Here is a 24,792-nt window from a genome sequence, read left to right on the forward strand (position 1 = left end):
GATATCATTATTATATACTTTATTCAAACAATAGTAATTAGACTCGATTTATAAAATGATTTGATTTTTAAAATGATTATTCTGTCAGATTATTAGTCTATCAGCAGTATCTCATTAATTGAAAAAGAGATAAGACTAGACTAGTATAGACTAGATAAAATGATGGTGATTCTTAGTGAACATATTCTAAAAGCATATCAGAACACACAGAGAAATAAGTGGTATAGTCAGAGAACCACACAGCCATGGAGCCTTGGATACTTGCACTTGACGTGGCACCTGTGTATCTGTGAACAGAGAATGCACAGCAGTCAGTTGATTGAGCAAGCAGCGGTTCAAGAGTGCTGATGTTTCAGTTAACAGCACTGAGAGATGTTTTATTGTTTGTATCATTCCTCTGCGTCCACTGTGTTCCAGATCAGTGCAGAACTACAACACTCTTGCTCATTTGATATTCAAATATGAACAATATATATTTTTTTCTTGTTTTATAAGTCACCTTTGTTACTGTCAGACCACATCAATGGACCCATAGATATGGAAGCACTGTCATGGAAGTCCACAGATCTGCCCTCTCTATGGTGGTGTTCAGAGTCACAGTGCTAAAATACAGATGAAAAGAAAACCAAGTTGTGTCAACCAAGGGGTCAAGGTTTTGCTGGTTAGCATGGCCCTGTAAGGCCCTCTACTGGTAGATGTTGTTACTGATGTATACAATTGGAAGCAAACAGCATTTTTCTCCATTGACAGCAGCTCGAATATATCTGTTTCAGTGTATTTTCCTTTTACTTAAAGAAACTTGATAAATTTACTCATACCAACAACTATATCCATGTCCATAAGTAAAATCTGAAAATAATTATGAATTTGTAAACTCACCACTGAGCAGTGATTGTCTTTCAGAAGGCAAAGGTGAATAGCGCAGTGCAGGTAAACCTTTGTGGAGTTTGCAGTGAAGATAAACATCTCAAAGGAGAAACGACTGGATGTGGAAACACCATTCTGCAGCAAGTCCACTGTATTGTCCTCTGGATTGGGACACCTGAGCATTTTGGGACAGTATAATAACCAAACGTTATTACAGATAATAAAAAATGTCTAGGTTTGATAAGGTTTGGAATGACAAGAGGGCAAGTAAATAATAAAAATGTCATTGTTTTTTTTTTTGTTTTGTTTTTTTTTTTAGATCCCAAGTATTTTTAAGAGTAATGAATGGCATTTTTTTCTAGCAAAATACAAATAATAAGTGCTAAGGAAGATAAACGATCAAACAAACAAATTGACTTACATGCCAACGATGAGGTCCCAGTGGAGAGAGTAATGAGGATCATTTACAGGTGTAGCCCAACATTTGTCTATCACTGAGGCAAACTGACGGCTGTCAACTCCATCAACACGAACTTCTACAAAAATATTCTTGTCCAGCTCCACGTTCACACTACCAGTGAAGGGACGGGTGAATTCAGCATCCTGATAGGGAATCATCCTGACCTGATATGTCCCTTGACCCGCAGGAAGGATCCTGTGCATAATGCTGTTGAAATAATTTTACACAAGATGTGTCAACTACAAATAAGAATAGTTTAAATAGTTAGTCAGTAAGTTGGCTGAATTTAGTGCATCCCACCTCTCCAGAGGGTTGATGTCCATGGAGAGTGTTTGGGTTTGTAAGTACACACAGCTGATATGAAGCTTCAGAATTCTCTTCCTGCTGATGAGATGTCCAACTGTGTCTGGCTCTCCCACAATAAAGTTCTCATAGATGAAGTGGGTGCCATTGGCCTGTAGGCACATATTATTTGAACATTTGTATATTAAGGGACTTTTTAAAGAATTACAAAATAATTGTAAAAAGTATTTGTTGTTCTTTTGATAATTTGAGCATGTATGCGATGATTCCTACCACAAGACTTGTACCACAGATGTGGTCATTGTTGTCAAAATAGAACTCCACTCTGCCATTCCGGACTGTTCCTCTGCAGTTGGGGTCATTGAGGTGTAAGATGTCAGAAGGAAAACCAGCCTCAAAAAGCTGACAGCGAGACAGAGATATGGAGCCAGAGCTGCGTTCACAGGTTTCAGAGAAATCTGAGAGAGAAAAATATTCAAGAGAATGTCAACAGTGATAAAAAACAAATGCAATCAATGATGAATGTATATTTGAAATGCTGAATGAGTCCAACCAAAGGATCCACGCTGAGATCTGTGATGGTTCTCCTTGCAGAAACAGCCATAAACACCATGTTTCTTTTCACAGCGTTCATCCTCAGTGCAGTTGAGCTTAGAACAGTGGTCTGACAAACAGAGGAGAACCACAGGATTTATGACAATAAATGGGGCATGTTCAAAATACATTTTGATTACATAACATCTTCCTTTATTATAAATAGAAATATTTGCAACAAAACATTCAACATTAAGATTTTTTTTTTTTTTTTACTGGTCTAACACACACACACACACACACACACACACACACACACACACACACACAGTTTTATTAAATTTAGGCAATTTATAAAAAAAGAAATAAAAAAAATCAAATCACTGAAATCAGTTCACATGACATCATCTTTGCATTGCATTGGGAAGACAAAACAATGCCTTAGTGCACAATAGTGGACATCCGTTCTCAAAGTACTTTTCCTATTCATTATCTCCATTGGGTTTTGAAAAAAAGATTTTCAATAGACCAAGATCTTCCAGATCTTCTTCTAAACCAAAGGAACCACCACTGAGACAAAATATTACAAAAAGAATATGAAAATACCTGAGGGAAGGTTTGATGTGGGTGTGGTCATGTGTGTGGTGCTATCTTCTGTAAAAGGAAAGACAAAACAATGACTTAGTGCACAATAGGGATCATCCACTTTTTCAGCAGCCTTAGTTCTCAAAGTACTTTTCCTATTCATTATCTCCATTGGGTTTTGAAAAAAGATTTTCAATAGACCAAGATCATCCAGATATTCTTCTAAACCAAAGGAACCACCACTGAGACAAAATATTACAAAAAGAATATGAAAATACCTGAGGGAAGGTTTGATGTGGGTGTGGTCATGTGTGTGGTGCTATCTTCTGTAAAAGGAAAGACAAAACAATGACTTAGTGCACAATAGTGATCATCCACTTTTTCAGCAGCCTTAGTTCTCAAAGTACTTTTCCTATTCATTATCTCCATTGGGTTTTGAAAAAAGATTTTCAATAGACCAAGATCTTCCAGATCTTCTTCTAAACCAAAGGAACCACCACTGAGACAAAATATTACAAAAAGAATATGAAAATACCTGAGGGAAGGTTTGATGTGGGTGTGGTCATGTGTGTGGTGCTATCTTCTGTAAAAGGAAAGACAAAACAATGACTTAGTGCACAATAGTGATCATCCACTTTTTCAGCAGCCTTAGTTCTCAAAGTACTTTTCCTATTCATTATCTCCACTGGGTTTTGAAAAAAGATTTTCAATAGACCAAGATCTTCCAGATCTTCTTCTAAACCAAAGGAACCACCACTGAGACAAAATATTACAAAAAGAATATGAAAATACCTGAGGGAAGGTTTGATGTGTGTGTGGTCATGTGTGTGGTGCTATTTTCTGTAAAAGGAAAGACAAAACAATGACTTAGTGCACAATAGGGATCATCCACTTTTTCAGCAGCCTTAGTTCTCAAAGTACTTTTCCTATTCATTATCTCCATTGGGTTTTGAAAAAAGACTTTCAATAGACCAAGATCATCCAGATCTTCTTCTAAACCAAAGGAACCACCACTGAGACAAAATATTACAAAAAGAATATGAAAATACCTGAGGGAAGGTTTGATGTGGGTGTGGTCATGTGTGTGGTACTATCTTCTGTAAAAGGAAAAACAATACAATGACTTAGTGCACAATAGGGATCATCCACTTTTTCAGCAGCCTTAGTTCTCAAAGTACTTTTCCTATTCATTATCTCCATTGGGTTTTGAAAAAAGATTTTCAATAGACCAAGATCTTCCAGATATTCTTCTAAACCAAAGGAACCACCACTGAGACAAAATATTACAAAAAGAATATGAAAATACCTGAGGGAAGGTTTGATGTGGGTGTGGTCATGTGTGTGGTGCTATCTTCTGTAAAAGGAAAGACAAAACAATGACTTAGTGCACAATAGTGATCATCCACTTTTTCAGCAGCCTTAGTTCTCAAAGTACTTTTCCTATTCATTATCTCCATTGGGTTTTGAAAAAAGATTTTCAATAGACCAAGATCATCCAGATTTTCTTCTAAACCAAAGGAACCACCACTGAGACAAAATATTACAAAAAGAATATGAAAATACCTGAGGGAAGGTTTGATGTGGGTGTGGTCATGTGTGTGGTGCTATCTTCTGTAAAAGGAAAGACAAAACAATGACTTAGTGCACAATAGGGATCATCCACTTTTTCAGCAGCCTTGGTTCTCAAAGTACTTTTCCTATTCATTATCACCATTGGGTTTTGAAAAAAGATTTTCAATAGACCAAGATCTTCCAGATCTTCTTCTAAACCAAAGGAACCACCACTGAGACAAAATATTACAAAAAGAATATGAAAATACCTGAGGGAAGGTTTGATGTGGGTGTGGTCATGTGTGTGGTGCTATCTTCTGTAAAAGAAAAGACAAAACAATGACTTAGTGCACAATAGGGATCATCCACTTTTTCAGTAGCCTTAGTTCTCAAAGTACTTTTCCTATTCATTATCTCCATTGGGTTTTGAAAAAAGATTTTCAATAGACCAAGATCTTCCAGATCTTCTTCTAAACCAAAGGAACCACCACTGAGACAAAATATTACAAAAATAATATGAAAATACCTGAGGGAAGGTTTGATGTGGGTGTGGCCATGTGTGTGGTGCTATCTTCTGTAAAAGGAAAGACAAAACAATGACTTAGTGCACAATAGGGATCATCCACTTTTTCAGCAGCCTTAGTTCTCAAAGTACTTTTCCTATTCATTATCTCCATTGGGTTTTGAAAAAAGATTTTCAATAGACCAAGATCTTCCAGATCTTCTTCTAAACCAAAGGAACCACCACTGAGACAAAATATTACAAAAAGAATATGAAAATACCTGAGGGAAGGTTTGATGTGGGTGTGGTCATGTGTGGGGTGCTATGTTCTGTAAAAGGAAAGACAAAACAATGACTTAGTGCACAATAAGGATCATCCACTTTTTCAGGAGCCTTAGTTCTCAAAGTACTTTTCCTATTCATTATCTCCATTGGGTTTTGAAAAAAGATTTTCAATAGACCAAGATCTTCCAGATCTTCTTCTAAACCAAAGGAACCACCACTGAGACAAAATATTACAAAAATAATATGAAAATACCTGAGGGAAGGTTTGATGTGGGTGTGGTCATGTGTGTGGTGCTATCTTCTGTAAAAGGAAAGACAAAACAATGACTTAGTGCACAATAGGGATCATCCACTTTTTCAGCAGCCTTAGTTCTCAAAGTACTTTTCCTATTCATTATCTCCATTGGGTTTTGAAAAAAGATTTTCAATAGACCAAGATCATCCAGATCTTCTTCTAAACCAAAGGAACCACCACTGAGACAAAATATTACAAAAAGAATATGAAAATACCTGAGGGAAGGTTTGATGTGGGTGTGGTCATGTGTGTGGTGCTATCTTCTGTAAAAGGAAAGACAAAACAATGACTTAGTGCACAATAGGGATCATCCACTTTTTCAGCAGCCTTAGTTCTCAAAGTACTTTTCCTATTCATTATCTCCATTGGGTTTTGAAAAAAGACTTTCAATAGACCAAGATCATCCAGATCTTCTTCTAAACCAAAGGAACCACCACTGAGACAAAATATTACAAAAAGAATATGAAAATACCTGAGGGAAGGTTTGATGTGGGTGTGGTCATGTGTGTGGTACTATCTTCTGTAAAAGGAAAAACAATACAATGACTTAGTGCACAATAGGGATCATCCACTTTTTCAGCAGCCTTAGTTCTCAAAGTACTTTTCCTATTCATTATCTCCATTGGGTTTTGAAAAAAGATTTTCAATAGACCAAGATCTTCCAGATATTCTTCTAAACCAAAGGAACCACCACTGAGACAAAATATTACAAAAAGAATATGAAAATACCTGAGGGAAGGTTTGATGTGGGTGTGGTCATGTGTGTGGTGCTATCTTCTGTAAAAGGAAAGACAAAACAATGACTTAGTGCACAATAGTGATCATCCACTTTTTCAGCAGCCTTAGTTCTCAAAGTACTTTTCCTATTCATTATCTCCATTGGGTTTTGAAAAAAGATTTTCAATAGACCAAGATCATCCAGATTTTCTTCTAAACCAAAGGAACCACCACTGAGACAAAATATTACAAAAAGAATATGAAAATACCTGAGGGAAGGTTTGATGTGGGTGTGGTCATGTGTGTGGTGCTATCTTCTGTAAAAGGAAAGACAAAACAATGACTTAGTGCACAATAGGGATCATCCACTTTTTCAGCAGCCTTGGTTCTCAAAGTACTTTTCCTATTCATTATCACCATTGGGTTTTGAAAAAAGATTTTCAATAGACCAAGATCTTCCAGATCTTCTTCTAAACCAAAGGAACCACCACTGAGACAAAATATTACAAAAAGAATATGAAAATACCTGAGGGAAGGTTTGATGTGGGTGTGGTCATGTGTGTGGTGCTATCTTCTGTAAAAGAAAAGACAAAACAATGACTTAGTGCACAATAGGGATCATCCACTTTTTCAGTAGCCTTAGTTCTCAAAGTACTTTTCCTATTCATTATCTCCATTGGGTTTTGAAAAAAGATTTTCAATAGACCAAGATCTTCCAGATCTTCTTCTAAACCAAAGGAACCACCACTGAGACAAAATATTACAAAAAGAATATGAAAATACCTGAGGGAAGGTTTGATGTGGGTGTGGTCATGTGTGGGGTGCTATCTTCTGTAAAAGGAAAGACAAAACAATGACTTAGTGCACAATAAGGATCATCCACTTTTTCAGGAGCCTTAGTTCTCAAAGTACTTTTCCTATTCATTATCTCCATTGGGTTTTGAAAAAAGATTTTCAATAGACCAAGATCTTCCAGATCTTCTTCTAAACCAAAGGAACCACCACTGAGACAAAATATTACAAAAATAATATGAAAATACCTGAGGGAAGGTTTGATGTGGGTGTGGTCATGTGTGTGGTGCTATCTTCTGTAAAAGGAAAGACAAAACAATGACTTAGTGCACAATAGGGATCATCCACTTTTTCAGCAGCCTTAGTTCTCAAAGTACTTTTCCTATTCATTATCTCCATTGGGTTTTGAAAAAAGACTTTCAATAGACCAAGATCATCCAGATCTTCTTCTAAACCAAAGGAACCACCACTGAGACAAAATATTACAAAAAGAATATGAAAATACCTGAGGGAAGGTTTGATGTGGGTGTGGTCATGTGTGTGGTACTATCTTCTGTAAAAGGAAAAACAATACAATGACTTAGTGCACAATAGGGATCATCCACTTTTTCAGCAGCCTTAGTTCTCAAAGTACTTTTCCTATTCATTATCTCCATTGGGTTTTGAAAAAAGATTTTCAATAGACCAAGATCTTCCAGATATTCTTCTAAACCAAAGGAACCACCACTGAGACAAAATATTACAAAAAGAATATGAAAATACCTGAGGGAAGGTTTGATGTGGGTGTGGTCATGTGTGTGGTGCTATCTTCTGTAAAAGGAAAGACAAAACAATGACTTAGTGCACAATAGTGATCATCCACTTTTTCAGCAGCCTTAGTTCTCAAAGTACTTTTCCTATTCATTATCTCCATTGGGTTTTGAAAAAAGATTTTCAATAGACCAAGATCATCCAGATTTTCTTCTAAACCAAAGGAACCACCACTGAGACAAAATATTACAAAAAGAATATGAAAATACCTGAGGGAAGGTTTGATGTGGGTGTGGTCATGTGTGTGGTGCTATCTTCTGTAAAAGGAAAGACAAAACAATGACTTAGTGCACAATAGGGATCATCCACTTTTTCAGCAGCCTTAGTTCTCAAAGTACTTTTCCTATTCATTATCTCCATTGGGTTTTGAAAAAAGATTTTCAATAGACCAAGGTCTTCCAGATCTTCTTCTAAACCAAAGGAACCACCACTGAGACAAAATATTACAAAAAGAATATGAAAATACCTGAGGGAAGGTTTGATGTGGGTGTGGTCATGTGTGTGGTGCTATCTTCTGTAAAAGGAAAGACAAAACAATGACTTAGTGCACAATAGTGATCATCCACTTTTTCAGCAGCCTTAGTTCTCAAAGTACTTTTCCTATTCATTATCACCATTGGGTTTTGAAAAAAGATTTTCAATAGACCAAGATCTTCCAGATCTTCTTCTAAACCAAAGGAACCACCACTGAGACAAAATATTACAAAAAGAATATGAAAATACCTGAGGGAAGGTTTGATGTGGGTGTGGTCATGTGTGTGGTGCTATCTTCTGTAAAAGGAAAGACAAAACAATGACTTAGTGCACAATAGTGATCATCCACTTTTTCAGCAGCCTTAGTTCTCAAAGTACTTTTCCTAGTCATTATCTCCATTGGGTTTTGAAAAAAGATTTTCAATAGACCAAGGTCTTCCAGATCTTCTTCTAAACCAAAGGAACCACCACTGAGACAAAATATTACAAAAAGAATATGAAAATACCTGAGGGAAGGTTTGATGTGGGTGTGGTCATGTGTGTGGTGCTATCTTCTGTAAAAGGAAAGACAAAACAATGACTTAGTGCACAATAGTGATCATCCACTTTTTCAGCAGCCTTAGTTCTCAAAGTACTTTTCCTATTCATTATCACCATTGGGTTTTGAAAAAAGATTTTCAATAGACCAAGATCTTCCAGATCTTCTTCTAAACCAAAGGAACCACCACTGAGACAAAATATTACAAAAAGAATATGAAAATACCTGAGGGAAGGTTTGATGTGGGTGTGGTCATGTGTGTGGTGCTATCTTCTGTAAAAGGAAAGACAAAACAATGACTTAGTGCACAATAGTGATCATCCACTTTTTCAGCAGCCTTAGTTCTCAAAGTACTTTTCCTAGTCATTATCTCCATTGGGTTTTGAAAAAAGATTTTCAATAGACCAAGATCATCCAGATCTTCTTCTAAACCAAAGGAACCACCACTGAGACAAAATATTACAAAAAGAATATGAAAATACCTGAGGGAAGGTTTGATGTGGGTGTGGTCATGTGTGTGGTGCTATCTTCTGTAAAAGGAAAGACAAAACAATGATTTAATGCACAATAGTGATCATCCACTTTTTCAGCAGCCTTAGTTCTCAAAGTACTTTTCCTATTCATTATCTCCATTGGGTTTTGAAAAAAGATTTTCAATAGACCAAGATCTTCCAGATCTTCTTCTAAACCAAAGGAACCACCACTGAGACAAAATATTACAAAAAGAATATGAAAATACCTGAGGGAAGGTTTGATGTGTGTGTGGTCATGTGTGTGGTGCTATCTTCTGTAAAAGGAAAGACAAAACAATGATTTAATGCACAATAGTGATCATCCACTTTTTCAGCAGCCTTAGTTCTCAAAGTACTTTTCCTATTCATTATCTCCATTGGGTTTTGAAAAAAGATTTTCAATAGACCAAGATCATCCAGATCTTCTTCTAAACCAAAGGAACCACCACTGAGACAAAATATTACAAAAAGAATATGAAAATACCTGAGGGAAGGTTTGATGTGGGTGTGGTCATGTGTGTGGTGCTATCTTCTGTAAAAGGAAAGACAAAACAATGATTTAATGCACAATAGTGATCATCCACTTTTTCAGCAGCCATAGTTCTCAAAGTACTTTTCCTATTCATTATCTCCATTGGGTTTTGAAAAAAGATTTTCAATAGACCAAGATCTTCCAGATCTTCTTCTAAACCAAAGGAACCACCACTGAGACAAAATATTACAAAAAGAATATGAAAATACCTGAGGGAAGGTTTGATGTGTGTGTGGTCATGTGTGTGGTGCTATCTTCTGTAAAAGGAAAGACAAAACAATGACTTAGTGCACAATAGGGATCATCCACTTTTTCAGCAGCCTTAGTTCTCAAAGTACTTTTCCTATTCATTATCTCCATTGGGTTTTGAAAAAAGATTTTCAATAGACCAAGATCTTCCAGATCTTCTTCTAAACCAAAGGAACCACCACTGAGACAAAATATTACAAAAAGAATATGAAAATACCTGAGGGAAGGTTTGATGTGGGTGTGGCCATGTGTGTGGTGCTATCTTCTGTAAAAGGAAAGACAAAACAATGACTTAGTGCACAATAGGGATCATCCACTTTTTCAGCAGCCTTAGTTCTCAAAGTACTTTTCCTATTCATTATCTCCATTGGGTTTTGAAAAAAGATTTTCAATAGACCAAGATCTTCCAGATCTTCTTCTAAACCAAAGGAACCACCACTGAGACAAAATATTACAAAAAGAATATGAAAATACCTGAAGGAAGGTTTGATGTGGGTGTGGTCATGTGTGGGGTGCTATCTTCTGTGCAGAGAAAAAAAAAAAAAAAAAAAAACTCACAAATATATTTTTGCCATATTACATATTTGTCAGATTTGGGTGTGATGAAAGTAGCGAGGACTCAGGTGCAGAGTTGATGGGCTTTTTAATGATAATAAAATCAAACAAAACAGACAACAAAAAACATGTTTTAGTGTAAAACACAAGCTGTGTGCTGCTCAGCACAAGACAAAACCGTGACATGAAAGCACGCGGCCGATGTAAACACGAACCGCGTGCTACACAGGACACAACAACACAGGCAGACAGAAGAGGGTAGGGCCCAATCAAACTCGAAACCGCACGCTCACGTGACAAGACAGAGCGCACGAGAACGAGCGAAAGCTCATCCTGTGCGCTCACAACAGAATACAATAATTTTATTACGCATACAGTTTTATTAATTAAAAAAGTTACATAGTGTAGCTTTAATTATTAATATTGTTACTATTTCTTTACTAATTATTCCTTTGTTAATTATGTTAAATTGAAGATTGTACATTCCATTCTGATTTATCAGAATGGTAACCCAGAGAGACAACTAGACTTGTTCATCGTTTTCCATTATACAGATCTTCCTATAGTTAGGCTAAAAATAAAAGTGTCAACGAAGGACACAGAAGATTACATTACCAGTTGGGGTGGTCTGTGGCGTGACAGTTGCATTGTTGATGGTATTATTCCTCACAACATCTGAAAAGATTTAGATGAATATTAGTTAGATACCACAACAACAACAAAACAAAAAAAACACTACATATGCAAGGGTGAATGTAAATATATTTACCTGCGCAGTATGCCACAAAGCAGAACCCTGGGTTGATGAACTCATATACATAATAATTTCCAGGGCAGGCTTTCACTTTCATTGGATTAAATTCATAATTGCAGCAGTCATTGTCCCAGTTGCCGCAGACATGTCGGGTGACAACCCCGTCCTCGACTCTTGGGTGTTGACCATTAAGCCACAATGGAGCAACAGTGCCACAGCTGAACTGATCAACACATGTTTCTGGCATCTGAGCATTTTGACCCTCAATGAAGAGACGATACCAGCCAGCAAAATTAACATTAGCATCACAATTGTATGAATAGTGATAGTTGGTTGCTCTCCAAGGATCATCTAGGGTTGTGTAGTTGTAGCAGGGATCAATGCGGACAGCCTCTGTTACAAAAACAACAAAGAATAAGCATGAATTTATTATTCATTATAATTTACTTATTTAATTTTACTCTATTAGCTCCTATATTGACATTTGGACAAATTGTAAAAATTGTAGCTGTACAAAATCTTTACACTTAAAACTTATGAAATCACACATACACACAAAAGCAACTAGTTCCTGTGCAGACTTTCATGTCCAACTACACATATTATTTACATATTCATATTTCATTTTACTGTATTAGAAATTTGGCATGAAAACATCTGCAAATTTCAAACACTATTTTATCTACAGTCTTTATACTGACACAAACACACCCACGTCAAAACAGTCAGTAGAGGGCATATACTACTACATTACCAGCCAAGGTTGTCTCTGGAGTGACAGTAGGATTGTTGCTGCTAATGTTCCTAACTTCTGCAAAACATTTAATAAATATTAACATATTCAATTATCAATTACATATGTACAAAAGGCACATGTAATGTATTTACCCAAACACATACATTGGTGAATGCAAATCATGCTTACCTGCACAGTAGGTCCCATAGCAGAAATTTGGTCTAACAAACTCATAGACGTAGTAATTTCCTGGGCAGGCTTTAACATTAATAGGATTGGATTGGAAATAGCAGCAGTCATTGCTCCAGTGACCGCAGACACCTCGAGAGACCACTCCATCCTCGACTTGTGGATGTGAACCATTTATCCACAGTGGAGCATGAGTGCCACAGCTTAGCCGATCAACACATGTGTCTGGCATCTGAACACTCTGGCCCTGAATGAAGAGACGATACCAGCCGACCCAGTTGACATTTTCGTCACACATCAAATTGAAAGTATATCGATTGTCTGTTGCTCTCCATGGATTGTCCAGTATTGTGTAGTTATAGCAGGGATCAAAGGGGAGGGCTGTGAGAGAAAAAAGGTAAAAAAAATAAATAATTAAAAGACTACATATTTTACACTTGTGGCTTGGAATCTACCAAATGGAGTATAAAAAAAGGCATTTTTTCGGACTCACTTACATGAGTTTTAAGTTATACACAGAGCATTGTAGAGCATCTCTTCATTTAGAAATGACAAAACAGTCGAACAGCCAATGAATCTACAAACAAGTTTTGCGTAATGGTGGCAATGATGTAACTCCAATGCTTCTTTAACATTTAAATTTGGAAATTTTCTGCAAAAATGCTGCAACATTATACGTCAGTCAAGATATGTCTTGTTTTGATCCATTGATTAATAAATCATTCAAATATGCCAACTGGAGTTTACATTTCACTGTACCTCAGCACCGTACTGTATATTTTACGTATATTTTGAAGTATGCTAAACTATTTCACAACAAAAAAGTTATATGATTCTTGTGTGATCAAAAGTCGGATTCAATACATTCATCTGATTTGTATAATGCATTTTGGCTGCAAATCCCATAGTGGTAGGTAGTAGTATAGTGATATTCATTTTACATAATTAAAATGCTGTATTACAATAATGCAAGTCATTGTTGTATGTTCGGGGAATAGTTTGAGATTATGAAAAATAAAAATAAAATACGAAGATAAGTGTAACAAAACTCCCTTTAAAGTTTGGGAAAGAAGATTAGATTATGGTTTTGAAAATTAAACCTAAAATAAAATAAATAAAAATAATTAGGCCCTACATAACGTGCAATGTTCTAGGAAAATTAGTTTACAATTTTAAAAAACTAAATCTAAAAATATTATACTTTTTTTTTCATTAGGAAAAGTACAATACCTTACCTGGGTCACTGACAGGCTTTGTCACTGTTGTAGTAGATGATGTTGTAGATGCAGATGTGATATTAAGGCTTGTGACATCTGGTACCAGGGACATTTTTTACATTAAAGATCATCATTTTTAAACAAATCATAAAAAATTCCCCAAACCAAGAAGTGTAAATGATGAATATATTTACCTGCACAGTAAGACGCACACAATAGTGGCCTGACAAACTCATACACATAATAATTCCCTGGACAAGCTTTGACTTGTATGGGATGAGACCTGTAACCACAGCAGTCGTTCCCTGTGGAACTGCAGACTTTCCGGGTGACCACTCCATCTTCTAGCTGTGGGTGAGGGCCGTTGAGCCACAGTGGGTTCTCTGAACCACACGTGCCATAACCAACACATGATTCTGGCATCTGGACACTCTGACCATTGTAGAACAGCCTGTACCAGCCATTCCAGTTGACATTATAATCACACATACTACTGAAGACAGAATTGTCAGTGGCTCGCCAAGGCTCATCCAGACTGGTGTAGTTGTAGCAGGGATCAGTAATTGGTGTGTTGAATGTAACTATAGTGAAATTATAAAGAGTGATTTGTGAATTAAATAAGTCCAAGAATACACGATTAATACCATTTAGCATTAACAAGTCTGTAAATGCATTTGTCATATGAAAGGTGATAATATAATTCATGAAGGAGAATAACTGTACCTGCACAATATACAGGCACTGGGATCGATGGCTTTGGCCTTATAAGTTTGTAGACATAGTAATTTTCAGGACAGGCTTTGACTTGGATTGGGTCAGATTTGTAGGAATTGCACTGGTCCTTAACAGAGCCGTAGACGTCACGAGTAACAACTCCATCTTCCAGCTGAGGATGAGAGCCATTAAGCCACAGAGAACTAAAACCTCCGCATGACATAAGACTGAAACACCACTCAGGCATCTGAGCACTCGATCCATTAATGAAGAGACGATACCAGCCATGCCATTCAACACGGGCATCATCATATCCAGATATATATCCATACATATGCCAGTAATTGAGTGTGTTTCTCCAGTAGTTGTCGAGAATGTTGTAGTTGTAGCATGGATCAGTGTCGATGGCAGCTGATGAGACCAAAAGAAACAAGTTACGTCATTTCAAATCCTGACAGTTTGGCACCAGTGTGAAGTTCTTACACATATATAGGCTAAACTACTCCAGTTGTAGTGTCTATTCATGGACAGCAAGGAAAAGCAATGCTAAATACAAATCAAATCAAACTTTGCATCTTTGTGGTGCAAATTCTTGTCAGTTGGCTGAAGCTATATTTACATTGATTGCATGTCATGTATTTATTTGGCAGATTTTTGGACCTGAATGCAGTGAAAATGTATTACTGTAGGCTATCTTTTAATTTTAAGGACTTTGAGGATTTGGTACTGTTTTAAACTATACTATGGTTACAAGTTTTGCAATTCAAATGACTCTAAAGTCCTATTCACACCAAGAACAATCACTATAATGATAGATACATTAAAACAACTATAAACTAAAATACTGCTGTAAACATAACTGCAGCGCACACTTCCAAGTCAAATGGATTTTGATCAGCTGTCAGTGTTCATCAGCTGGGTGGGGGAAAAAAATACTACAGTATTAAAGTGAACCCAATTATATAATTCCTCTGTTATTATTGTTATAGTTTTGGTGTGGTCTCCTCTAATATCTTAGAGTTAAAATGATTTTCTCTTAGAATTAGAAACTTTATGGTTAACTTTCTTTCAACTGCGGAACATAAAATAATATATTTGAAAAACATTTATTTTTTTGTCCATCCAATGGAAGTCAATGGTCATAAAAACGGTTTGGTTACCAACTTTCTTCAAAAATTTCTGAATGAAATGCTTACAGTTTTGGAATGAAATAAGGATGAGTAAATTATGACAATTTTCATTTTTAGGTGAACTATCCCTTTAAAGCACAACTTAAGTTGAAGAAAAGAAAGTGTCTAATTGCAATGTGCACGATTCATTATTTGATAGTATTTAGCAACCTACACATGGTAAGGCTGGATTCAGTAATAATAGCTGGACTTGCAGTGGAAGCTGTCTGGGATATTGTGCTGATATCTAAAAAGAGGGTATAAATTAAGACATTAGTGAAAATGAAAGTTCACATACAACATACATTATAAAAAGCTGGAAAAAACACAGTACCAGTGCAGTATCCTGAACACCCATATTGAGGCTTCACAAGTTCATAGACATAGAAATCGTCTGGGCAAGCTTTGATTCTGATGGGGGAGAATCGATGATCACAGCAGCCATTCAAAAAACTCGCCCCACAGATCTCCCTGATCACCACTCCGTCCTCTATCTGAGGATGGGAACCGTTGAGCCACAGACTGATGTCCGTGTTACAGCTGTCTTCACTAACACAGCTCTCTGGCATTCGGATGTTCATTCCATTGTAGAAAAATCGGTACCAGCCGTTCCAGGAGAAAGAGTCATCACAAATCCACAATCCACTTTCATTTGTGGCTCTCCAGGGACGATCCAGAGATTCATAGTTGGAACAAGGATCTACAATGATGCTACTGAAAACAACTGTCATGAAGGAAATGGTTAGTGTAAGAGCAACGTGTGTGAGAGCAGTGTCCATTCTACACTGAGTTAGAGTTTTTTCTATGTTGAACGTTCATTTAGAAATAATGATATTGTATGCTTAATATACTTAATATTGTTTTTATACTTAATTTCAACATTTAGTGATTCAGCCCTATGCAAAGAATGGTGGGAACTAAAGAAATTGAATTGCCTATTAATTCTATGGTGTCCGAATTGTTGCATTATTCTAAATATATAGTAGACTGAGATATACAAATAAATGTAGATATTCACAAAAATTAATCAAATTCACAAAAAGATTAAGATCCACACATAAATGTAAAGAATTTAAAAATGAATGAAATTCACAAATAAATGAATTCGCAATTTGTTATTTCTTTTTTACAAATGTGTTATGTCACAAACAACTCTGCCTCTCAAACACCGCAAGCCATGGAGTGGCTAGTCATTTCATTCGGAGCTCCCCTTGCCAACCAGATGTCGATTGCAGCATCGGAGGGTGAGCTTGAATCTGGAGATGAAGACTCTGCTGCACTGCCTCCTTCTGGGAGAGCAGTGTCACCAGAGCCTGATCCAGAATTGATGGCTATGCTTTCCCGGGTCGCCGAGAGAGTCGGGCTCCAGTGGAACCCTCCACCGTGCCCCGAACCCTCGAGGCTGGACGATTGGTATCTCGGGACGGCCGGTGCTGGTTCTCAGCACACCGCCCCAGTGCCTTTCTTTCCAGAAGTGCATGAGGAGGTTCCCAGGTTGTGGACGACACCTTTTTCTGTCAGACACAGAGCTGGTACCTCCTCCCGCCTCTCTACCCTTGACGGTGGTTCGGCCAAAGGGTACGTGGATATTGAGTTTGAGTTTGAGTTTATTCACAATACCACTTCAAACATTACAATAATACAGTTGGGGGTAGAGAATCAATTGGGTAGAGTGAATGGGTCCCCCAAGGAAGCTAGGAAAGCTTATAGGTGGGGGCCCATGGTTTATGAAAGGGTAGTGGTACAGACAAAGGTATACACAGTTACCACCTGTAACCAGATGATGATGAGTAAATGCACGCAAAAGTGCACCAGGATATACATAACATTACATACACATACAATCATACACATACATCCCAGTAGTCCATGAGAAAACAGTTTTATATTAGATATAGGTTAATATGAAATGATTTTTTAGTTGTCTTTTGAAGTTGGAGATAGAGGGCAACACCTTGAGGCTATCATCAATCCCGTTCCAGATCTGCGGCCCCCTACAGACAACACTCATACTGGCGCATACATGTCGGCGACATTTTCCTGATATAAGTGGTTTGATTCTCGTTTTATATGTGTGCTGGGGGCTGGAGATAGGAACAAGACTACTCAGTCTAGAGTTCAGCCTGTTAACAATTTGATATTCATTTAGCTCAGCTAGTCTTAGTAACTCAAAGCGATGGAATAGAGGGAGGGTGGGTGAATTTATCTCTGACCAGGACAGAGCCCGTATTATTTTCTTTTGCAAGGATACAAGTTTTTTAAGATGACTTGTGAAGGTGTTGCACCATATCAAATTACAGTAGTTAAGGTGCTATTCAAAGAGAGTTTTGTACAACGTGAGAAGGGCAGACAGAGGAAGGAAATGTCTGATCTTATAGAACAAGCCAACATACTTTGACAGTTTGTTTACAAGATGGTCGATATGACATTTAAAGTTGAGAAAGTCGTCAATGAGGACCCCCAGGAATTTAGTGGAATACACTCTTTTTATCTCATTCCCATTAATTTTAGTCAGGCAGTGATCAGTGTTTTTAATTTTTTTTTTTTTTTTTTTTTGCTCGATTTGAATAAAATGAAATTTGTTTTGCTGACATTTAATGGCAGATTGTTACATTTAAACCAGGAGTCAACTTTGGTTAACTCTGAGTTTACTATATCTTGTAGAATAAGTGGGTTCCTGTGTGATGTAAACAAATTTGTGTCGTCAGCAAAAATGATTTTATGAAATATTTTAGAGGAATTTATCAAATCATTTATATATAGAATGAATAAGAGTGGCCCTAAAATGGAGCCCTGGGGGACCCCGAAGATTATGGGCTTACAAGTAGAGTTATGATCATCAACATGGACATACTGTTCCCTCTCATATAGATAACTTCTGAACCATTCAAGTACTAGACCTCTGATACCATAGTGATGCAATTTGTGCAATAAAATATCAGTCAATGGTATCAAAGGCTTTTGATAGGTCCAAGAAAATACCAACACCACATTTTCCCTCTTCAATGCAGTCATTGATTTGTTCTATTAGGTCGAGTATTGCCATACAGGTTGTGCTCTTTTTTCTAAAACCGTATTGAGAGGGAACAAGAATATCTAGTTTATCAAGATAGCCACTGAGTCTATTGTATACTACTTTCTCCATTACTTTACTTTAGAGAAAGTGGGTAGAATTGATATGGGCCGGTAATTGCTCATATCATTTCTGTCGCCTGATTTAAAAATTGGAATTATCTCAGCAATTTTTGTCATTTTAGGTACAGTGCCAGTAAGTAAAGAAAGGTTGATGCAATGAGCCAGTGGCTCTACAATGACGTTCGCAATGGCCTTCATGATCTTACTACATAATTCATGATCTTACGTGAACTACATGATCTTATTTACTACATATTCTTCCGGTTGAGCGGTCTGTCGCGATGCAGCTGTGTCCGGCGATCGCTACTTCCTGGTGGGGTAATCCGCGTCTCCCATCCAAGGCCTGTACGTTCTTGTCCGTTACAGAGCCTGAGGACAGGCCGCTTACTCCTTGCATGTCATGGCGTTGCTGCAGGTCCAACAGGCCAAAGCACTCATGGGTATAGCCGAGGGTATATCCCTGACTGTGAGCTCATGGGTGAGCTCCGTACGGCAACTGACCTTGCCCTCCAGGCGATGAAGAAACTGGTTAAACCCACCTCGCCTCACCTCTGTACCCTCTTGGGACTTATCTCTGGTGCTTACCACATTGCAGATGCTCCCTTTGAACCTCTGCACTCAGTGGAGTTAAAAATTCTGTCTATGAAAACAGTTATCTTGTTTGCTTTGGCTTCCATCAAGAGGGTAGGGGACCTGTACACATTTTCGGGCGAAGAATTGTGCCTGGAATTCGGGCCGACCAACTCTTACGTCATCCGGAGACAGGCAGCATAAAGCAGCTCACGTACCAGAACATGGCGTACTTTAGTCTTCGCCCGCAGTCTGGCCAGGCTGAACAGTTTTCCTGAGCTGCGGGTGTGTAGATGGATACCCGAGTCATCAGGGAAGGCATGGCGTAGTAGGGCAGAGAAGAAAATTCCAAAGAGGGTAGGAGAAAGGACACATCTGGAACTCGAGGGAGCGAGTGCCGTCAGACTGTACAGTTGCCTTCATGCCCTCATGAAACTCAGTGATCACCTTCAGTAACTTTGGAGGGCAGCCAAGTCTTTGTAGGATGAGGAAAAGTCCAGATCGACTAACGTAGTCAAAGGCCTTGGTCAAGTCTACCTTCAAAGACACCTTGGATGTTTCCAGTGGATGCACTTGACTCAATACGGTCACATAGTGTGCTCCAGTAAGCCTGCATGGCTGTGCGAGTGACACGTTGGACATTGCGGCTTGCTTGCTTCAATGCTGCCTTATTTGAGCGAGTGTTATGCTGCAGGTAGGACAGTCTGGCTAAACGCTTAGAGTCAATTGCAGGTAGGAGCAGGCTGGCATGGGTTTTGAACCAGTCAGGCTGGGATCTGGATCGCTTTCCAAAGATGGAGAATGCAGCCTTTGTGGTAACAGAGTGGAAGTGCTGCCAGGCAGCCGTGATGTCTTCATGAGGAGGTGAGAAGTCAAAGCTGGAAGTAAGTAGTTCCTGGAACGCATGATGCGACGCAGGAGCATGGGTTGCAGAAACATCCAGACGAGGAGTACGCTTGGGCCTGGCATAATGAAACTTGCTTGGGACGATCCTTAGTTTGCAACGTAGAAGGCGCTCAGTTGATTGTAGAATGATTCCTTTACATCTAGATCAGAAGTCAGTGTAGGGGCGTAAGTGGCTATGATTGTAACTGGGCCATAGTTTGTGTGCAGGCGCAGTGAGGAGAGACGTGAGGAGATGGGCACAGGTTTTTCCACTGAGGACAGTAGCTTGTTTTGGATTGCAAAGCCAACACCGTGCATTGGTCTGTCACCGTCTGGGTATCCGTTCCAGAATAAAGTATAGTTTTTTTCCCGGACAGAGCCAACACCAGTTAGGCCAGGTTTCACTCAGGGCAGTGATGGATATATTAAGTCGGAGTAGTTCTGCATCAATCAGGGCTGATTTACGAGGTGAGACGCAGTCCATGTCAGAACTAACGCCAAGAGAACGCACATTCCAGCATGCAATGGAGGTGTGTACGCGACAGTTGCAGGATGATGACCAGGTCACGCCTGCCGTACACGCGAACCTTGCCGAGCAACTACAGCACTCTTAAGGACAGAGTGCTCCTGAGTTGCCAGTCGTGGAGGCTGAATGTTAGACGTCATAATGGAGAGATGAGATGCTCATAGTAGAGAGCTCCCAGGCAAAAATTAAGTGAAAGGATGCGTGCCCAGGTCAAACTTCCACCTCTCGATTCAATGCTACAAATTCCAACGGAACACAGATGTGTGACGGTTGGTGTAGTAATGAGTTGCCGCGCAGTGGTCTATTGCCCCGTGACCATTGGGTGACAAGGTGGCAGCAATAGGTGGCGTTTTACTTGGGATCCCAATACGTCAGTACTTTGACGTGCGTAGAACGTGACCGACTGAAATGGAATGTCTCGGTTACGTTTGTAACCCTCATTCCCTGAAGGAGGGAACGGAGATGTACTTCCCGTTGCCACCATTACTGGACCACCGCTGATGCCGGGCTCCTGCTCGGCTCCTCAGCAAAAAATCAATCAATCAACCTTTATTTATACAGCCCTTTACAACACTCAAAGTGAACCAAAGTGCTTTCCAGGAAAAATAAAATAAAAATAAAAACTAAATATATAATGACAACAATATAATGCAAAATATAATAAAATATATATATACAAAATATATAATGCCACAAAACAGAGTATAAAAACAAAATGTATGCCACAAAGAAAACACAAAATGCCACAACAACTGCTATAAATTAAAAGCCAGTCTAAATGAATAAGTCTTAAGCTTAGCCTTAAAGAGGCCCAAGTCAGTGATTGTACGTATATCAGCAGGTAGCTTGTTCCAGAGGCTTGGCCCAGCTACAGAAAAAGCCTGGTCACCCCAGAGTCTGTACCTTGTCCTTGGGACTTCCAGCAAAAGTTGATTTGTTGATCTAAGAGCCCTGTTTGATTGACGCAAAGTTAACATCTCAGTTATGTACGGTGGTGCGAGGCCATTGAAAGCTTTGAAAACAAACAATAAAATCTTAAAATCAACTCTAAAAGAAACTGGAAGCCAGTGGAGCGAAAAAAGAATTGGAGTAATATGCTCACGTTTACGTGTGTTAGTTAGAAGACGGGCTGCTGCATTCTGCACCAGCTGAAGGCGCCTGAGTGATGACTGTGAGACTCCAACATATAGCGCATTACAATAATCTAGTCTTGAACTAATAAAAGCATGAATAGCTTTCTCAAGGTCCGAACGATTTAAAAATGGTTTGACCTTGGCCAATAGACGTAGCTGAAAAAAACTAGCTTTAACCACACTGTCAATTTGTTTATCAAATTTCAGGCTACTATCAAAAGTCACACCGAGATTGCTGATAGTCGGTTTAAGCTTCGAAATTAGCATATTAGGGTCAGAGGTTGCAGACTCACCAAATAAAATATATTCAGTCTTATCTTCATTCAAATTAAGGAAATTTTGCTCTAACCATAATTTAATGTCATCAATGCAATCAATTAGCGACCCGAATGCATCAGTGTTTGTTGGACTCATAGGCAAATAAATTTGCAAATCATCAGCATAGCAGTGATAAGCTATGTTATGCCTGGCTATGATGGACCCAAGAGGCAGCATGTAGAGCGAAAATAAAACCGGTCCGAGAATAGAGCCTTGTGGCACCCCACAGGAAAGAGAAGTAGTAGCGGAGGACGAGTTTTCAATCACTACAGAAAAGGTTCTGTCAGTCAAATATGACGAGAACCACCGAAACGCAGTACCCTTGATGCCAACATAGTGATTAAGGCGAGACAGAAGGATTGCATGGTCCACTGTATCAAAGGCCGCCGTGAGATCAAGGAGCACTAAAATAACAGGGCTCTTGACATCAACAAACCGGGCAATATCGTTGTGCACCTTTAACAGTGCAGACTCAGTACTATGTCGCGATCTAAAACCTGATTGAAATTTCTCAAACAAAGAGTTATTTTCTAAAAAAGATTGTAATTGTATAAAAACAACTTTTTCGAACACTTTTGAGAGAAAAGGCAGGTGTGAAACTGGTCTGAAATTAGACAAAACTGAGGGATCCAGGTTTGTTTTTTTAAGAAAAGGCCTAACCACAGCATGTTTGAACACACCAGGGACAGATCCTGAGCTAAGACATTTATTAATAAAAACCAACAGGAAAGGCCCAACTGTGGTAAAAACCTCTTTTAACAATTTAGTTGGAACAAAGTCCAGGGGGCAATTTGTAATTTTCATTTTTTGCACTACTTCATTAAAAAAATGATAGTGAGACTGGTTCAAACTGTTCAAACACAGCAGAATGTGCTGCAGCGACAACTGAATCAGTTACAGAACTATTAGTCATGAGTTGTCTGACAGACTCCACTTTATTAATAAAAAAGTGAAGAAAATTCTCACAAGTGGAGACTGAGGCATCTGTCAGAGAACAAGTATGTGGGTTTACGACATAATTAATTGTATTAAACATCACCCTTGGACAATGCCCACTATTAGTGATGATATTTGACAAATATTTAGATTTTGCCTCCTTTACAGCCCTTTGATAATCAAAAAGACAGACCCTTAATATTTCCAAAGACACATGTAATTTGTCCTTCTTCCATCTCCGCTCTGCCTGTCTACAGTGCTGCCTAAGGGTGCGGGTGGCATCATTTATCCAGGGTTCTGCTCTTAACTTAGGAGATCTGTGTTTGTAAGGAGCAATAACGTCTAAAATTTCAGAACAGGTGGAATTAAAAGATGAAAGCAGGCCATCAGGGCATATAGAAGAGACAGATTCACTAAGGGCATAAAGTTCAGAGTCCATAAAAGCAGCAGAAAATTCTTCAGCTGTTGAGGAAGTGAGAATACGACGATAACATGGCGAAGCAATAGACCTGCTGGCTATTGAAGACGGTACTGGAAATTCAACAATAATGGGGAAATGATCTGAGATAGCAGTCTCAGATATTTCATATTCTCAGCCCATGAGAAATAATAAGGTCCAAAGTGTGTCCAATAAGATGTGTGGGTCGATCCACCAATTGATGTAAATGGAAAGATGACAAAAGTCGTTTAAAATCAGTGGCCAACTGATCAGACGGACAACAGACATGGATATTAAAATCACCACATATAAAAAGTTGGTCATACTTTGGGACAACATCAGCTAAAAATTCGGAAAACTCTTGAAAAAACAACAATATGAGACATGACGTACAGATAATACAATAAACATTTATTGGTGACCTTATCTGGTGTCTGCGTGTGTTTATTGTGGGATATGGGGGAAGGATGCGGTAATGGTGGGGATATGTGTGCGTTATGTATGCAACTAGAGTGTTAACCTAACTGTTGTGTGCACCCAAGTGTAGGGAAAACACGAAAACGGGTGGATAGTGGTGCAAGGGTTGCAAAATGAATCTGTTCCCGCCCCGAGTGTAATGCAAAACATGATTGGTCAGCGTAATGTGGCCGGTATCTGATTGGCTTGAGTAAACGGTGGGTGGAGTCCACTTTATTTGTGGATTTGTCTACACGTCTTGATGCTAGAAGTTTTTCACAATCCACAAATGCGTGCTGTGATCTACAAATGCACTAGAAGCGATCCACAAATGAATGCCAGGCATAACACATTGTGACAACACATTTGTAAATATATATTTTTTATTTGCAAATCTCATTTCATATGGGCTATTTGTGAATTGTATTCATATTTTTAACCCTTTCTATTTATTTGTGAAAATTAATCAATTTTTTTTTTGGAATAATGCAACAATTCTACCCATGTATAATTCAGTTGAATAATCCATTTGTGTTCAGAATACATGAATCAAGTAAACTCAGTTTTACATAATGAACAGAATGAAATTATGACAAAATGTTCTGCAATTGTGTTGCTATAGCTCAATTAATAAGTAAATTGACCAATCAGCTTTTTTTCAATCTAGGTTGAAAAAAAACACTGATGGAAAAATACATTCACAAACTAATTAAGTAATTTTATTATTGAAAGAATCAATCTGATCTGTACACATTATACTTGCAGAAAATGCCATGTATAATTCTTTTTTTTTATTTTTTAGATGATGAGTGACATGTCAGCATTAATCCTTTTTGGATTAAGCGATATTGTGGGGGCCACAAGACTAATGCTATTTTATAATTTTCTTGAAGTGTGCAGCCTACTAAGTTTGACATACACATTTTTGTTTGCAGTGCAAATGTGAACAAAGCTAAAAATGCAGTAAATTGTGTTGAAATGTTGGAAACACAATTTTACTTTGTTTACAAGTAAAGGATTAAAAGAGGGAAAATGTAGGATAATTCATGATGAA

At 38.2% G+C, this 24,792-nt stretch overlaps 1 protein-coding gene across 1 annotated transcript; it reads right to left on the reverse strand.

The window, feature by feature from the left end:
- On the reverse strand, positions 1-12,830 carry LOC311095614 (uncharacterized protein). The gene is made up of 43 exons (XM_084134177.1): positions 12,738-12,830; positions 12,241-12,621; positions 12,070-12,126; positions 11,331-11,708; positions 11,177-11,236; positions 10,481-10,528; positions 10,224-10,271; positions 9,967-10,014; positions 9,710-9,757; positions 9,453-9,500; positions 9,196-9,243; positions 8,939-8,986; positions 8,682-8,729; positions 8,425-8,472; positions 8,168-8,215; positions 7,911-7,958; positions 7,654-7,701; positions 7,397-7,444; positions 7,140-7,187; positions 6,883-6,930; positions 6,626-6,673; positions 6,369-6,416; positions 6,112-6,159; positions 5,855-5,902; positions 5,598-5,645; positions 5,341-5,388; positions 5,084-5,131; positions 4,827-4,874; positions 4,570-4,617; positions 4,313-4,360; positions 4,056-4,103; positions 3,799-3,846; positions 3,542-3,589; positions 3,285-3,332; positions 3,028-3,075; positions 2,771-2,818; positions 2,184-2,294; positions 1,904-2,088; positions 1,628-1,782; positions 1,289-1,534; positions 880-1,042; positions 500-602; positions 1-287 (listed from the first exon to the last, which is right to left on the reverse strand). Exons 2-43 carry the CDS (start codon positions 12,536-12,538, stop codon positions 187-189), a joined length of 3,345 nt encoding a protein of 1,114 aa, XP_083990303.1. The 5' UTR covers positions 12,539-12,621; positions 12,738-12,830; the 3' UTR covers positions 1-186.
- Between the last annotated feature and the right edge of the window lie 11,962 nt (positions 12,831-24,792).

The sequence above is a fragment of the Abramis brama genome (assembly GCF_963993115.1).
Source record: "Abramis brama genome assembly, chromosome: 14".
NCBI classification, from domain to species: domain Eukaryota; kingdom Metazoa; phylum Chordata; class Actinopteri; order Cypriniformes; family Leuciscidae; genus Abramis; species Abramis brama.

Coding starts and splice junctions, on each gene's coding strand:
- LOC311095614 (XM_084134177.1), bottom strand. CDS start 12,538: ATGTGTGACGAAAATGTCAACTGGGTCGGCTGGTATCGTCTCTTCATT. Junction 10,529..11,176: donor GCCACAGACCACCCCAACTG/GTAATGTAATCT, acceptor TTCTCTGCACAG/AAGATAGCACCCCACACATG. Junction 7,959..8,167: donor CACATCAAACCTTCCCTCAG/GTATTTTCATAT, acceptor TTCCTTTTACAG/AAGATAGCACCACACACATG.